This window comes from Oculina patagonica, chromosome 12, assembly GCF_052425735.1.
Source record: "Oculina patagonica isolate OP01 chromosome 12, crgOcupat, whole genome shotgun sequence".
Lineage (NCBI taxonomy): Eukaryota > Metazoa > Cnidaria > Anthozoa > Scleractinia > Oculinidae > Oculina > Oculina patagonica.
This window is the reverse complement of record NC_135769.1, coordinates 24,328,032-24,344,481: the sequence shown is the minus strand read 5'-3', so window position 1 is coordinate 24,344,481 and position 16,450 is coordinate 24,328,032. Positions and strand designations below refer to the sequence as shown.

The 16,450-nt window shown below is 38.2% G+C and overlaps 1 protein-coding gene across 8 annotated transcripts in view; it reads left to right on the top strand.

The window, feature by feature from the left end:
• Positions 1 to 16,450, top strand: part of LOC144632255 (uncharacterized) — a 38,699-nt gene that overhangs the window by 11,104 nt on the left and 11,145 nt on the right. For 2 of the 8 annotated variants that reach the window (XM_078490861.1, XM_078490859.1), the window contains 2 exons: positions 814 to 900; positions 10,842 to 15,510. The exons of 2 other annotated variants lie outside the window; for them this stretch is intronic. In XM_078490861.1, the coding sequence (XP_078346987.1) occupies positions 814 to 900; positions 10,842 to 11,923 (1,169 nt within the window). In that variant the 3' untranslated portion in view covers positions 11,924 to 15,510. Of the gene's footprint in view, positions 1 to 813; positions 901 to 10,841; positions 15,511 to 16,450 lie in introns of those variants that run through there. 4 more of the 8 variants (XM_078490857.1, XM_078490855.1, XM_078490863.1 and 1 more) reach the window with 2 other exon arrangements.

Below are 16,450 nucleotides of genomic sequence, written 5' to 3'. Positions count from 1 at the left end.
AAATTTCAAATAATCAATTCATTAATGTACTCTAGGGGGGTACGCTTCTCTTGGAACGACTGTAAATATTCATTTGATGATTTAATTCATCTTTGTTTTTATAACATTTCTTTCTTTCAGACCACAGCTGACTGAAATTGTATTATAATTTAACTAAAGTGCTAAGCTGTGATTGCAAGCAGTGTGGCTGAGAATAAGCAAATATGCAATTAAGTGACATGATATATATGGAAATAATATGGAGTGAATCTAGGCCAAAAAAATACGACAATAAAACAAAACTTTAACTTTAGAAAGAAGCTAAATGATCCTATGCTTCATAGGCCAAACATTGCCCCTTCTGGTACAATTATTGTATACTTAGTTATATGGATTTAATGGATTTAAGTGAAACCATAAATTTTGAGAAGCCTCTTCACCTATTATTAAGCATTGAGAAGTTTTTACATTGAAGTTCTGAGATTAAACTAAGCCGAAGTGCATGCCAAGAGACTGGGAAAATGTATTTGCCATAACAACCAAAAACTATATTTTTAAATACTAAACAATAGCATGGACCACACCAGCATTAGGGGGGGGGGTATGCATGGGGAGGGGGGGCAGTTGCCCCCGCCACGAAAACTAAATTTCTAACATCCTGTTTGATTTTGCTGGGCTATTTCTTGTATCTGTATTGTAGTTTGCCCCACAGACAAGGAATCCTAGGTAGGGCCCTGCTTGAACTCTGTTGGAAACAAATTAACTAGAAAACAGTTTAATCTAATTTATACAATGTTCGCCATGAATGATATTACTGTCTGTTTATCTTGAAAGATTTAGGTGAAAGTGCAGCTGTACTGGTAGAAAGACTTGAGATTACTGACACGAAGGACAAAACTGGCAAACACAAGTTAGTAACAGGTAATGTTCACTGTTTGTTTGTAACTCTTTACCCAACACCCTTTGAAAACTATGAGTGCCCTTTTGAAATATTTTTCTATATTTCTTTCTATAAAAAAATGTACTGTATAATTATTATTGTGTTATCTTTAGATTACTACATTTTCGGGCAACCTCATCATATTTAGTTTGGTATTTTAAAGCTATTTGCAACATTAAAATATAACCTTAAGGCTGAACTTATGCCCTCAGTTTAATATTAAATGAGCAGGAAGCTTAATTGCTATCAAAAGCTGTTGTCAGTATTGTTGTAGTGTTTGCAATTAGAGCACTGCATAGGACCCAACACAAGAATAGATTGAAGCTGTTTGTTTGACCAGTTCAAATGGTACCAACATGTTTAAGGATATTAAAATATAACTTTCCATTTTTCATAATTATTTAAAAATGTTCTTATATATTTAAGGTTCACTTTATTTCATGTTTACAAATTATGCATATTGTAAAAAAGCATTCAGAGTAGATTAGAATGGACTGGACTGGATCTGTAGAACATGGAAGTGCTTGTTGAAAGGTGGATTTGTAGGACATTACTCAGATTCCTGCTATTAATCGTGATTAACAGGCTTCAACTTAATTTCATTGCAACAGAAACTTCAACATGGTTAGGTTCATGGGTCAAATGTTTCAAAAGTTTGATATTTAGTGAACAAAAATAACCTGGTACTCCAAATCTTTTTCCATTCATACTGTTATCAGACATTTTTCTTTTGTGTTGCCACAAAAATCATTATCCAAAGGTGTCAAACTGTTAGCTAAACCAGATCTCCTGCAGTTGGGAATTAAATGCCAGAGAGTGTCATCCTGCAGCAATTAATTCACTACAATTCAAAAGTTTGCAAGTGTTATCTCAGCGTGTTGATTGTTGGTTTAACATTTGCAATTATTTGAGTTTCATTGATTTTGCTCAAGCATTGTTGCAGAATTTTCATCATATTTTCAACATACATGAGATATATAAACAAATAGCAACATATACCCGGTATATAAATTTAGTACTAGTATATACCACACAAGGGACGTATACAAAACATGGACCCGGGTCCATGGACCACCTTGTGGACCCGGTCCATGGACCACCCCTGTGGACCACCCCTAATTTTCGAAAGAAAATCAAAGTGTAGAATGGGGACAGGGTATGAATTGACGGCAAGTACTAAAACACAAAACAACGAAATGAAACCACCGAAACGAAACGACCAAAACAAGCTAAACCACCACTTAAAACGAAAACGCCGAAACAACTGAAACAGCTGAAACGAGTGACAAAGACAACAAGGCAAAATCACCCAAACAAGCAAAACCTTTACCAGCTAACCGTAAACAGACTAACCGGAGTCCTAGTTAGGCTAACCGAAGTGCTATTCAGGCTATAAACCGGAGAGCACCTTCCATGCCTTCCACTCCGATTGGCCACTCCAGTTAGCCTAACTTAGCCTAATATGTGCTACACAGTTTTTCACAATATTTTGACAATATTGTGATCTTATTAGCCTAATTAGCACTCCGGAATAGCCTCAATAGCACTTTGGTTAGCCTGTTTACGGTTAGCTCTCGCTATTTAATGGTAATGGTCTCAGTGATTATGTTTCGTTTCGCTCGTTTTAACCGTTTCGGCGGTTTCGTTTTGGTCGTTTCAGTGGTTTTACTAATTTGGTTTTGGTCATTTCGTTTCGGTGGTTTCATTTCATTGTTTTGGGTTTTAGTACCTGCCGTCAATTCAATATATACCCTGTCCCCATTCTACACTTTGATTTTCTTTCGAAAATTAGGGGTGGTCCATGGACCGGGTCCACAGGGGTGGTCCATGGACCCGGGTCCATGTTTTGTATAGAAGAAGAAATATCGTTTATTATTAAAAAACTTTTACACTTGGCAGTCCTTAGACTGAATTACGTGTAAATGAATAAAAACTATATATATTACAAGATTAAAAAATATTAAAAGCTATTTACATTAAAATATATTAAAAACTATTAAAAACGATCTATACAATGTAATTTAAACTATTATCTATAATAAAAGAATTTTTAAAACGGTCCGTTTTACAAACAGGCGTGTTGAACACTCTCTTGATCCGAAGTTGGTGGCTGTTGGTTGGTCTTTCAGGCAGCAGATTGACTAGTTTGTGGTTTTTGGTGGTTGCAATGTCATTAAATAGACTCTTAGAAAGCCAATCACGCCTACCAGCTAGGGTGGGGATACCGGCCTCTTCTAATGCCTTTCTGTATCCTGAATTTGGGAAAATTATACGCATTGCACGCCTCTGGATGCGCTCTAATTCTTCTGACAGATAGCCAGGAAGGCTGCTGTGAAACAACTGGCATGAATATTCAAGGACTGATCTTATTACACTACAATAAAATAGAACTAGATCATTAGAGCTGACTGCGGCACGTTTTAACTGTCGTAATAAGTAAAGGCGCTTGGCAGCTTTTGATGTGATTATTTCTATGTGATCGTTCCATTTTAAATCATTTCTGAGAGTAATTCCTAGAACTTTGGCGGAAGAGACTCTTTCAAAGTAAAGTCCATCCACCTCGACTGGGTCATACAGAGGTGGCGATCTTTTGAAGCATGTCAGCATCTCCTTACACTTCCTTGGGTTCAGCTGAAGGTGGTTTTCTTGAGACCATTTATTGACGTGATCGACAGCATGCTGTAAATTACTGACGTCGGACGGCTGCACTATCTCGGAAATAGTGGTATCATCAGCGAATTTCCACATAAGCATGGACTTTCCAGGTAGATCAAGGTCATTGATCATCGCAAGAAACAGCCAAGGTCCGAGCCGGGTACCCTGTGGTACTCCTGCAGTGACGTTTAGCCAGGTGGAGAAGGTCCCATGTAGCTTCACCCTTTGCTGTCTGTCCCTCAGAAAATCTATGATCCAATTCAGGGAAGTGGGTTTGACTTCTAGGCTTAACAGTTTGGCAATTAGTGTCTGGTGGTCGACCAAGTCGAAAGCTTTTCGAAAATCCACAAGGGCAGTTCTAATAGCAGCCCCAGTGCCATCGGTAGCTCCCACACAAGTAAATAGTGCTTTTCACATGCGCTGACTGGTTGACATGGAGGTGATTCGTTAGCAAAGTACTATTCACCTCCGAGCAGCTAAAGAGAAACAAACTGCCTTTGCGCATGGCTTTGTTTACCGAATGTGATGTTTTGATCCCCTAGTTATTAAACTTGTGTGGTATATACTAAAACAATTATTTACCTGAGCAGTGTTGGTGAATGAAGTGGATATTTACCTCGCGCGCTTTGCGGCTTGGTGAATATCCACCACTATTCACCTCCACTTCGGTGAATAAGTGTTAAATATAGCTTGGGTAGTGGGATCCCACTGGTTTGGCCATGGGTGATTAGAGGTCATTAATGGCTCTATTTGCAGGCAAAGTAGGATGCGGCTTAATGTAACTTTTTCTTGTCCTTGAAATGCATCCTAGTCTTTTCAAACACATTGGACACTTTGTTAATTGATTTGTAATCATGTGTTTTGCGATGACAAAAGAAAAAACGTTGTAAATACAGTAGAACCCTGCTGGTAACTTGAACTCTGAAGGGAAATGAATACCATTTTAAGTAAGCGGTAGACGTGCAAAACAGTCATATTTTTTGTGAACGCGCTCGGTCTTTGAAAGTGAGCAAGAGGTCTGAAGCCAATGCCAAAACTGTAATTGTGACTGGGGAGAGACGGGTGTACGAGGCTCGCGAGACGATCAGTGCTTCGCACCTCAACGTTTGGCGCTTCACACCTTTAGTAAGCACTTTTTCCAACGACTTTAGAAAAAAAACGACTGTTTTACAGTCTACCCGGTAAGTACATGTAAGTGGGTGTTTAAGTTATCAGGGTCGATTGAATATTTTAATTTGCCATGTATGTTTGACTCATAAGATCAGGAAATGACTGTCATACATGATCTGTTTGTTGCACTAATTATAATCAAGTTGCTGTAGTGTTACTTTTAGTGTTAAAATCTGATGATTACACAGCAAGAAGAGCTAGATGGGATGCTCAAAGGAGCATCCATGGCAAGTTGCATAAACCAGGAGTCGAGTTATCAGGGTTAATTATCTTTAAGGGGTACAGAATTTAGTTTGAGTTAGCGGGGAATTCAAGTTATCCGAGTTCGAGTATAACAAGTAAAAATTACTGAAAAGTGGGATCAAATACAAGGGAAATGGGACTTCTGGTTTGAGTTAGCAAGGGAGTTCAAGTTACAAGGGTTCGACTGTAGATAATAAAAAAAAATTATGGCTGTTAGCTCAGTTAGTCTCATTGCCAGTAAACGGTACAGCATATTGAAGCTGACTGGTGTGTTTAGGTGACAATCCAGAACAACACTTTCAGAACGTGTTGGTTTAAATTTTCTAGAACTTGCCTTCTTTGAGCGAATTATAACGTACGCAAATTTATCGTAGAATCAAAAAAATTTAACCCAATGATACTTTAGGCTTCCCTTCCAGAGTTAGAAGTGTTCCGGGCAATTGCGAATTTGTTTTTTATTTTAAAAATATAAGAGCTTAACACTATTACCATCCAAGAAAAGCATGTCACTGAGCTTTGAATTATTATAACTCTTTTTGGAAGCAGATCTAAAAATTCGATAACACACTTGTGCGAAGGCAAGCATCTCAGGCTTAAGTTTATGCATTTACTGTCTTCTTCCGAGGGTTGTCCAATATACACGACCTGATACGAGTCGTAAATGTCTCCAAATGTCTTTGTCCAGTGGAGAAATGCATGTCATTATGGAGACTATGTTGTATCAAGCAAGGGGCCCTGCGATATGTTGTCGAGTCGTACGAGTCATACGAGTGGACAAAACCATTGTCGACCCGACAAATGAAGTTGCGAGTGGAGAAATGCATGTCATAATGGAGACTTAGAAATTTTTCACTGTGTTGTATCAAGCAAGGGGCCCTGCGAAATGTTGTCGGGTCGTACGAGTCGTACGAGTGGACAAAACCATTGTCGACCCGACAAATGAAGTTGCGAGTGGAGAATTGCATCTCATTATGGAGACTTAGAAATTTTTCACTATGTTGTATCAAGCAAGGGGCCCTGCGAAATGTTGTCGGGTCGTACGAGTCGTAAGAGTGGACAAAAATTAATTAAACCATTGTCGACCCGACAAATGAAGTTGCGAGTGGAGAATTGCATCTCATTATGGAGACTTAGAAATTTTTCACTATGTTGTATCAAGCAAGGGGCCCTGCGAAATGTTGTCGGGTCGTACGAGTCGTAAGAGTGGACAAAAATTAATTAAACCATTGTCGACTCGACAAATGAAGTTGCGAGTGGAGAAATGCATCTCATTATGGAGACTTAGAAAAATTTCACTATGTTGCACTAAGGGAACACCTTGTAATAAGTAGGTTTGTAAAATAAACAAGGCATTTTAACAATGCAGTAAATGTCAACACATTTCGTTTCGTGTTTGGGCCATCGTGCATGCTTTTAGAACGGGGTGTTTAGCGTGTTTCGTTGGCACACTTTTAGAACGAATAATATACGTACTGTATTGGGTACCACGTGTTTTGGCTATCACGCTATTCAGTAGAACGAGGAATATACATATTTCGTTTCGCGTGTTTGGGTCATTACGCTTTTAGAACGAGGAATATACATTGTGTTTAGCGTCAGTTTCGCAAGCACATTTTTAGAACGAGGAATATACATTGTGTTTAGCGTCAGTTTCGCTAGCACACTTTTAGAACGAGGAATATACATTGTGTTTAGCGTCAGTTTCGCAAGCACATTTTTAGAACGAAGAATATACACCAATTTCGTTTGGCGTGTTTGGGCCGTTACGCTTTTAGAACGAGGAATATACATTGTGTTTAGCGTGTTTCGCTAGCACACTTTTAGAACGAAGAATATACATTGTGTTTAGCATGTTTCGCTAGCACACTTTTAGAACGAAGAATATACATTGTGTTTAGCATGTTTCGTTGGCACACTTTTAGAACGAGGAATATACATTGTGTTTAGCGCGTTTCGCTAGCACACTTTTAGAACCGTACGAGGAATATACATTGTGTTTAGCATGTTTCGTTGGCACACTTTTAGAACGAAGAAAATACATTGTGTTTAGCGTGTTTCGCTAGCCCACTTTTAGAACCGTACGAGGAATATACATTGTGTTTAGCACGTTTCGTTGGCACACTTTTAGAACGAAGAATATACATTGTGTTTAGCGTGTTTCGCTAGCATTCTTTTAGAACGAGGAATATACATTGTGTTTAGCGTGTTTCGCTAGCACACTTTTAGAACGAGGAATATACATTGTGTTTAGCATGTTTCGTTGGCACACTTTTAGAACGAAGAATATACATTGTGTTTAGCCCCGGCATAGTCAATCGAACCCAATCGAACTAAATTTCAATCGAACTCAATCGAACCCAATCGAACTCAATTCATGGATTGGGTTCGATTGAGTTCGGCAATCGAACGAAATCGAACTCACCGAAAAGAAAAAAAATCAATCGAACCCAATCGAACGTTCGATTTTCGAACTCGTGATTTGTGTAAAGCAGGCATTGAAAATCCATAACCAGAACTTGGAAGCTAGAGTTACTTCAGCCCGGAGTGTAGCGCACGTGTTTTTCGTAAACGAAGAAATACCGCAGAAATGGCTTCAGATGCGCTGTGGATTGTAAGCTTCAAATGCGTATTAAAGGCTACCAGGAATGCCGCTTTGACGTAAAGGATGGCGAAGTTTTCAACGTTTGAAAGAAAAAAGGCGAGAAAGACCGTACATTCCGAATTGTAAACGAGCGCGAACAATTAGGTCACCTTCGCGGGGCAAGACAACAGACAACTCTTAACACTCAAGAAATAAATGTACACGAACATCTGATCATTTACTTTGATTTTGACCTGAGGACAAAAATAATTTTACTGTTGCATTTACTATTTATCCCTTCTATCATGTCAGTGATTATATAATGCTCCCATACATCCAATATACTGCCGCCGGGTATACTGACGCTCGTTCACCTCTTACTCTCTTGGTCACTGTTAATTGTCCGAGATGAATTTGAGAGAATCATGTTTATCGTTAGTAAGATATTTTTCATAATCATCCATCTACTGTGTGCCGTTTCCTGTGTCGCAGTTAGTAATTTGCTTGTACTTTTGCATAAAAGTAACCCTTCGAGTTGTCTTGCCGCAATTGTAAGTTAGCTAAAAAGGAAAGGGTACAACAATTTCGGAATACGCCCGCGGGATAATGATAGCTTTATTCTGTTCTGTTCTGTTCTCTTGGACAGTTTATAAATGGGAAATTAATTGTAAAAAGAGCACGAGAAAAACCTGCTTTGTTGGGCTTGCTTTGTATTGGTTTACCAGAGCCAATCGAACGCAAGCCATTTAATTGTGTTCGATTGAGTTCGGAAACCGAACTCAATCGAACACAATCAGATGGATTGAGTTCGATTGAGTTCGATTTGTTCGATTGAATTCGATTTGTTCGGAAATCGAACTCACTGAAAGTCTGGTGTTCGATTTCGTTCGATTGCCGAACTCAATCGAACTCAATCCACGGATTGAGTTCGATTGAGTTCGATTGTGTTCGATTTTCGAACGTTCGATTGATTATGCCGGGGTTTAGCGTGTTTCGTTGGCACAGTTTTAGAGCGAAGAATATACATTGTGTTTAGCGTGTTTCGTTGGCACACTTTTAGAACGAAGAATATACATTGTGTTTAGCGTGTTTCGTTGGCACACTTTTGAAACGTATACACATTGCGTTTAGCGAGTTTCCGGTGTTTCTCCAATCGACAATTATGTTGTCCACTCGTACGACTCGTACGACTTGTACGACTCGACAAACCTTCGCAGGGCCCTATACAACATAGTGAAAAATTTCTAAGTCTCCATAATGAGATGCATTTCTCCACTCACAACTTCATTTGTCGAGTCGACAATGGTTTTGTCCACTCGTACGACTCGTACGACTCGACAAACCATCGCAGGGCCCTATACAACATAGTGAAAAATTTTTAAGTCTCCATAATGACATGCATTCCTCCACTCGCAACTTCATTTGTCGAGTCGACAATGGTTTTGTCCACTCGTACGACTCGTGCGACTCGAGAAACCATCGCAGGGCCCTTGCTTAACAACATGATGAATAATTAATTAAGTATTCATAATGAGATGCATTTCTCCACTCGACAAAGGCATTTACGACTCGTATCAGGTCGTGTATATTGGACATGGGTGCTTCTTCCGGTAAAGGCCAAAATAAAAATTGTTTTACAAATCCACCCTTTACAATTAAATCCATGTTTTACAAATCCAGTCCAGTCCAGTCCAATCCACTCCTGTTTTACAATATGCCTGCAAATTACCCTTGTTGACCAGTCATACAACTAGGAAAGGGCACCCCACCCTCCCAGTAAACCACTACCTGTCTGGGATCTCTGTTTTCATTCACCCATTATAAATACTATTGCATATTTGAGCAAGGGGCATTGTGGTAATAGTTGAGGTAGTGGGTGACCCCACCCTCCTGTCTTTTTGGCAGGCAAACAAGTGAGGCCCTCTGCGCCCTCGCATTTGATGTCTGGCCTTGCAAGTTTAAATGTTTAAATGTAGAGCGCTTAGTACGTAGAGTACGTAGGGAGGTTGGAGCTCTATAATTTTACTATCAGTAAATAAATCAACAAAGTTAAGTCAAACTTGTTTTGTTCAAGTTGCCAGAGGGAAAATTAAACCGATTTATTAGTTAACATGTTTTTTTCTATTAAACAAGCTGTCACAATATTTTAAGTCATTTTTTTAATTAACAATATTCCTTTCAAATTAAAGGGAACCTTGCAATGATAGTTGTAAATGTAAAAAAAAGCCCCCCAAAAGGTAATATTTAACTGAAAGTAATCAAAGATGGTTAACAATTAGATTAAGACAGGCTACGAGTGGCAAACATGAAAAATTGGCTATTTGGGCTTTTTTTTAGTTACACCGTTCGTGGCATATCTTATTGTTGCTTATTTTCACGGGACTTAATTTCTGTAATAGCAAAAAGAAACCCAAACTGAACGTTGTCTGCAATTCCTGGGGTGGGTACTCCCATAAATTTTGGATAGGGGTGCTGCGAAGGTTCTTAAACCCTGACCCTATTTTAGGAGAAAGAATGCGAAAATTGATACTATTTTTAAATCCCAAACCCGAAAAATGACACCCTATTCAAGGGGAGGAGAAAAATAGTATAAATAGTACCAATAACGGCTAACCACGCACGGCAAAACATAAATCTTTATAAAATCACTTTACTAATACTTGAACAGAAAGTTCAGTTTTAAGCTGGGCGTTTATTTTAGCTGATAGAATTTAGGTACCCTATCTCACCCCGGGATCACAATGCCAAAAGGAGAAAACATGGTACCCCATTAAAGGACCGAGAACCTCAAAAAACCATACCCTATCCCGCGGCACATACCTATATAGGCCATAAATGGGAGTTCCCTCCCCCGAGTCTCAATTGCACATTTCAACCTGTTTGATGTTTTATTTTGTTACTGTTCTGTTCAATGTTATCGTAAGATGTGGGTTTAAAATCGGTTACGCTGATTCTGAGGCTATATACGTTTGTATCCCTCTTTGGTAAATGTCACAAAATTTCTTTTAATGCGATTTTTCTGCCAAATCGCAAATTTTGGGTCTCGCGAAATTTGCTTCTTTCACGTTCGCGAAATTAAGTTTCTGGCCGGGAAAATATGTAACAAAGGTAGCTCCTTTAATCTCCTAGTTGTTGATAATTGAGAAACACTTAATCAAGCAACGGGAAATGCAACTTAACAACAATTGCAAGTATTTAGAGGCTGGTTTAATGAAACATTTTCATCAAGGCTCTACGACTTTGCTCATTTTCTTTTTTGTTTTTAATAATTAGGACGTGGTTTAGTGCAGAGCAATTCACCAAATTCCGTCGTCCCAACAATCAATCAGACAACTATTGGTGTAAATCCAGACAAAGGTGAAACTCAGTCAACTAAAAATGAAGATTGGAAGTTACTGAAGTCTGCCATACAGGGTGGTAATGTCACGATCATCGAAATGGTGTTAGCACGTGGTCTTGATGTCAATTCAAAAGATAGTAATGGTAACACTCCATTAATGATCGCTGCTTTCTGTGGCAAGATGGAGGCCGTAAACTATCTTTTAGACAAAGGAGCCGATCTGTCTCTGACAGGGCAGTATGGAAGAAACTCACTACACTTTGCTTCAGAGGGTGGTAATGTCACCGTCATCGAGACAATGCTATCACGCGGTCTTGATGTCAATTCAAAAGATTGTTATGGTAACACTCCGTTAATGATTGCTGCTTGGAAACGCAAGATGGAGGCCGTAAACTATCTTTTAGACAAAGGAGCCGATCTGTCTCTGACAGGGCAGTATGGAAGAAACTCACTACACTTTGCTTCAGTGGGTGGTAATGTCACCGTCATCGAGACAATGCTATCACGCGGTCTTGATGTCAATTCAAAAGATAGTTATGGTAACACTCCGTTAATGATTGCTGCTTTAAGTGGCAAGATGGAGGCTGTAAACTATCTTTTAGACAAAGGAGCCGATCTGTCTCTGACAGGGCAGTATGGAAGAAACTCACTACACTTTGCTTCAGAGGGTGGTAATGTCACCGTCATCGAGACAATGCTATCACGTGGTCTTGATGTCAATTCAAAAGATAGTTATGGTGACACTCCAATAATGATTGCTGCTTTTTGTGGCACGATGGAGGCCGTAAACTATCTTTTAGACAAAGGAGCCGATCTGTCACTGACAGGCGGGTATGGAAGAAACTCACTACACAGGGCTGCACAGGGTGGTAATGTCGCCATCATCGAGACAATGCTGTCACGTGGTCTTGATGTCAATTCAAAAGATAGTAAAGGTGACACTCCATTGACGTTAGCGGCAGCTCAGGGTAATGCTGAAGCCGTGAACTATCTACTCAGTAGGGGAGCACGTTAACCTCTAATATGGCCAGTTATGAGGCAGCACACTTTACGGAATGTCATTATACAAAGAACCGTAGTCCGGTCTTGAAACTGTAAGTTTTTTTATAAAAAAAGAGTTACTACACAAAAGTAGTGAAACTTTTCTTAGTTTTTATTTTAAAAAATAAGAGGGATTTGACTACTGCTGACAGCTTAGACTGTCCACAGCCTCTCGATTTTTCAACGCAAAAAGCAAACGAAGCGAGCGCGAACTTTGACCTAACTGCTGACAGCTGACCCCTGAGGCCAACTGGGACAGTGAATTTCTTCTACTGCGTGGAAGTAAGTTTAAGCATTTTTATTGAGAATCCTCGGGTATTCTTATTTTTCAAAAGATATCGTGAATGTTCCCATAGCACTTTGTTTTATTTGCGCCGCGCCAGCTATTACTCACTCACTCACAGTTTAAGCTTGGGCTACCTGTGGTTCCACCGATTGTGCAATTTCCCAGGAGTCAATGAAATACCTAAAGGTAACTATTGTAAGCAGCTGCTAATTTTAGCGATTTTTCTGAGCATGGTTTAGCGACTTTTGGAAAACTTTGAAAAATTAGTGATATCGTGTAAACCAGTTTTAAATGAACATATAGCTAAGATGGATATAAATGTTCAGTAAAAGAAGAAACTCACTTGAAATTGAACGAACATTTGCATTGCCAGAAAGAACAAAGTTACCGGCATCCATTATTAAAAGAATTTTTTAAGTCGACCATGTTTAATTTTGTTTCCCTTTGGAGTAGGAGGGAAGAGGGGTAATAAAATTTAACGAGTATTAAATCTGACTGAGACAAATTTTAGCAATTTTTTTTAGCAAGATTTAGCGACTGTTTATCTTTGCGATTTTCCGAAAATTTAAAAAAATAGTGATAACGTGTAAATCAGTTTTTAATCGCTATTAAAGATGAAAAAAAAATGTTCAGTAAAAGAACAAACTCACTTGAAATTGAATGAACATTTGCATTGCTAGAAAGAACAAAGTTACCGGCATCCATTTTTTAAAGATTTTTTAAGTCGACTATGTTTAATTTCGTTTCCCTTTGGGGTGGGGTGGGGGGCTTAAATTTGACGAGTATTAAATCGATTTTCGGCCAACTCGCTAAAATCGCTAAAAAAATTAATGAGTAACCGCTAACAATAGTAACCTTAAGGTATTCAGTTAAGATTATTTTGGTGCGATCTTGGCAAAGAACACTTAAGACAACGACTTCAGGTTATATTTTTACTGCATTCACTCGTGTCAGAATGTTCAGGAAATTAACGTTTTAGGCCCCATGCACACATATCCGTTTCCGTTTTAGCAACTTTTCATTTCCGGATTGGCTTTACGTCCACACGTATCCGGTAAAAACAGGGACAGAAAACACTATCCAGAGTGGAAATTTTTTAAAACGCCGCTTTTCTGTTTTCGTGTGGACGGCGAAACCAGTAATTTTTTGAAAACGATGATGTCTTATGCTAGATAAGAATGTTTCGCTGCCGCGTTGCCTTTTTAAGACTTATAGCATATTTATGTAAACATTTTCTCTCAGGTGAAATGTTCAAGCTTATTATTTCAAAATTTATTCTACGGGGCTTCTTTTTTTTTTCACCAGTCTCGAAAATCGAAGCGTTTAACGACTTAACTGAGATCCACAAGAAAGACCTGGGATAAGCGACTTTGTCGACAAAACATAGATTTCAGAGATAGAGAAGAAGAATTTTAGAATGATTCAAGGCCAATCCACATTAAAAATATCCGTTTAGCAACCCGGCAAAATTCGTGGACGGGCGGAAACGGTACGTGTTAAAAATAAAACGAAATTAAAAAAAACGTTTTCAAATAAAAATGGAGACATGTGGATGGGGCCTTAGGCCAAGCAGATATTAAACTAGTAGGAGTTCTTTCCACCGAGAAAAACATGTAACAGGGGGAATTTTAGAATGATTCAAGGTCAATCCGTATTTAAAAATATATGTTTAACAACGGAAATTTGTGTACGGGCGAATACGGTACGTGTTAAAAAACGAAAAAAATGTTTTTAAATTAAAAATGGATACGTGTGGACCAAACAAATATTAAACTAATAGGATTTTCTTCCACCGACGAAACATGTCACGGCTATTTTCTTTTAAAACGTGCCGAGAATTTTACTATTTTAGATTTTTACCCTCGTAAAATTATAAATCCTTAAGAGATCGGGAGATATTACAATATTGAGCAAAAATTGTTTTTAAGTAGATCAAATAGTACCGTAACTCAGAGTGTTATTAGCACATGGCACCTGTCAAATTTTCACGGTTCTGCTCTCTAGTTTATGCATTTTGTCGAAAGAATTCAAAATGTTAAAATATTCAAAACGAACTGATGAAAATTGTATCATTTAAAGCGTGAGAAACCACCGAGTGAAGAGAAAAAATGAGAAACGATCACGGCAAGAATTTGTTTCCGTTAAGCTTAAATTCGAGTAAAATACAAAATAACTTGGCAAAGTAGTCAGTGGGCCACAGTAGCAAGAAGTGCACCGAGCTGACAGGACACCCAATTATCGTTCGCCAATATTACAGTGCAAACCAGATTTGATGAACTCGCTTGGATCCGAAAGATTGGTTTCGTTAGCAATATAGCTTAGATAACGCGAAACAACCGGTTGACTGCTTTTATTCATGAAGCTGTTTTTGTTAGAATGATTTTATCACTGTAAAAGAGGTCGCTAATCTCACTAGCTAAGGAAATCTCCTTAAAAAGTAGCGTTCCCATCGCCAGGTCCCTCGTGAAAGTGAGTTGGTCTGTTGGGCCAAAAAAAAAGAAAGAAAAGAAACAAGTGAAGGATTGGAGTCGAGTACTCGGCTGATTTTACTTTTCCTGTACTTTTGTATTTCAACTGGGAAAACAGTTTATTACATGTAAAGATAATTTGCTACTGGAGAGCTTGAATGAGAGCCAGAGAGCTGAAATTCGCTTGGTGAATATTCGTTTTCTTCTTCCACGTTGTAAGGTCTGTAAAATATCAATCTGTTTTGTAGTTTTTTTGCGAAGAATGAGAGTACACGTTTTCTTTTCGCAGGTTTAAAAATTTGAAAATTTTAGTGAATTTGGTTTTGAAAATTTTGAATTTGCCGGCTTTCGAAAAATACACGACTTGGACCGTTTTTATGGAAACGGTCCGTATGGCAAAATCCCGACCAAGAAACAACCAATCAGAACGCAAGGATTTTCCTAAGACTGGCTTTGCCATATAATATTATAATGAACAATGATATTTGATTTGTAAAGGAGCGGCAAAGTTCTTACTCTTTCTTCAAATTGTTCTTAGTACGTTCCATGCGAGCTGGGACGAGCGGATAAATTACGCATCACGCAATCGACACTTTGACGAAAACAACGAGAAAAAAGAATCTGTTTTGAGATGACTTGTAAGAGTCAAAGAGATCAAGGTGCCTGACACTAGCTATAAACATCTTTCTTGTCGTTGAAGGTCAAAATTGACCAGGTGGACCCGGCGTTTATTTGACTACTGCGGTTTTTCACGCCCGGTGCTTATGTGGCAATGGTTTTTGTTCATTGTTTTTGACATATATATATCCTCTGATTATACGAACAGCTCTAGTTAATGCTTGGGGGTCTTATAAACTCCATTTTGGAGACCCTAAGACTTGGTATCTAATAAAGAAAAAGATATGGTACGTCTTAAAAACTTGTAATTAAAATTAGCTAGAAACTACTATAGTAGAACGAAAACTGACGATTCAACTATGTATTTTTGGTTGAATGTGGAACTTTATATTGCTGATATTTTTTTATATATACATATAAAGATTTGTCGTTTTGATGAATTTCGGCAGACGTATATTTTTTTAAGCGGTTCGTAATTAGTAGATTGTGTTCAACATCTATTAAATATATTCTAGTATGACTAGTAATACCACACAGTGCATTCAATACTTTTAAACTTAGGACGTTACTACAGTATTGTGCTTGTATTCAAGGCTTGTTACCTTACAACAAATGTAATTTGTTTGTAAAGCTTCACCAATTGCATTGGTACTTTAGTAATAGATCTAGAGCGTGCCTGCATTCCAGGCTAATGAAAAATAGTATTTGTATGTTTGTATAGAGATTGTAAAAATCTAAAAATTTATTTCTGTTTAGTGTGAATAATAACGGTTCAACTAAACATTTTTCGTTAAATGAGGAACTTTATATTTCTGATATTTTTTATATACACATTGTTATGAGCAAAATTTTCAAATAAACAAAAGTTTTAAAACAAACAGCTTCACCACTGTATGTCTGTAACTGTAGTTAAGGGAAACAGCTAATTTGAGCCCACCTTGCATTTCCAACAAAACATTCCAGACACTTTGCCAGTTTCTTAGTTAACATAAAACTAGTTTACCTAAATGGTAGAAGTGCTACCAAAGGAGAAGAAAGATTTAGTAGTAAGGTTAGGAAAGGGTTAGGAAGTGCGGGCGAGATCTTAATAAAAGTTTAACAGACGTGTACTATGGCATTATTCCTCAGG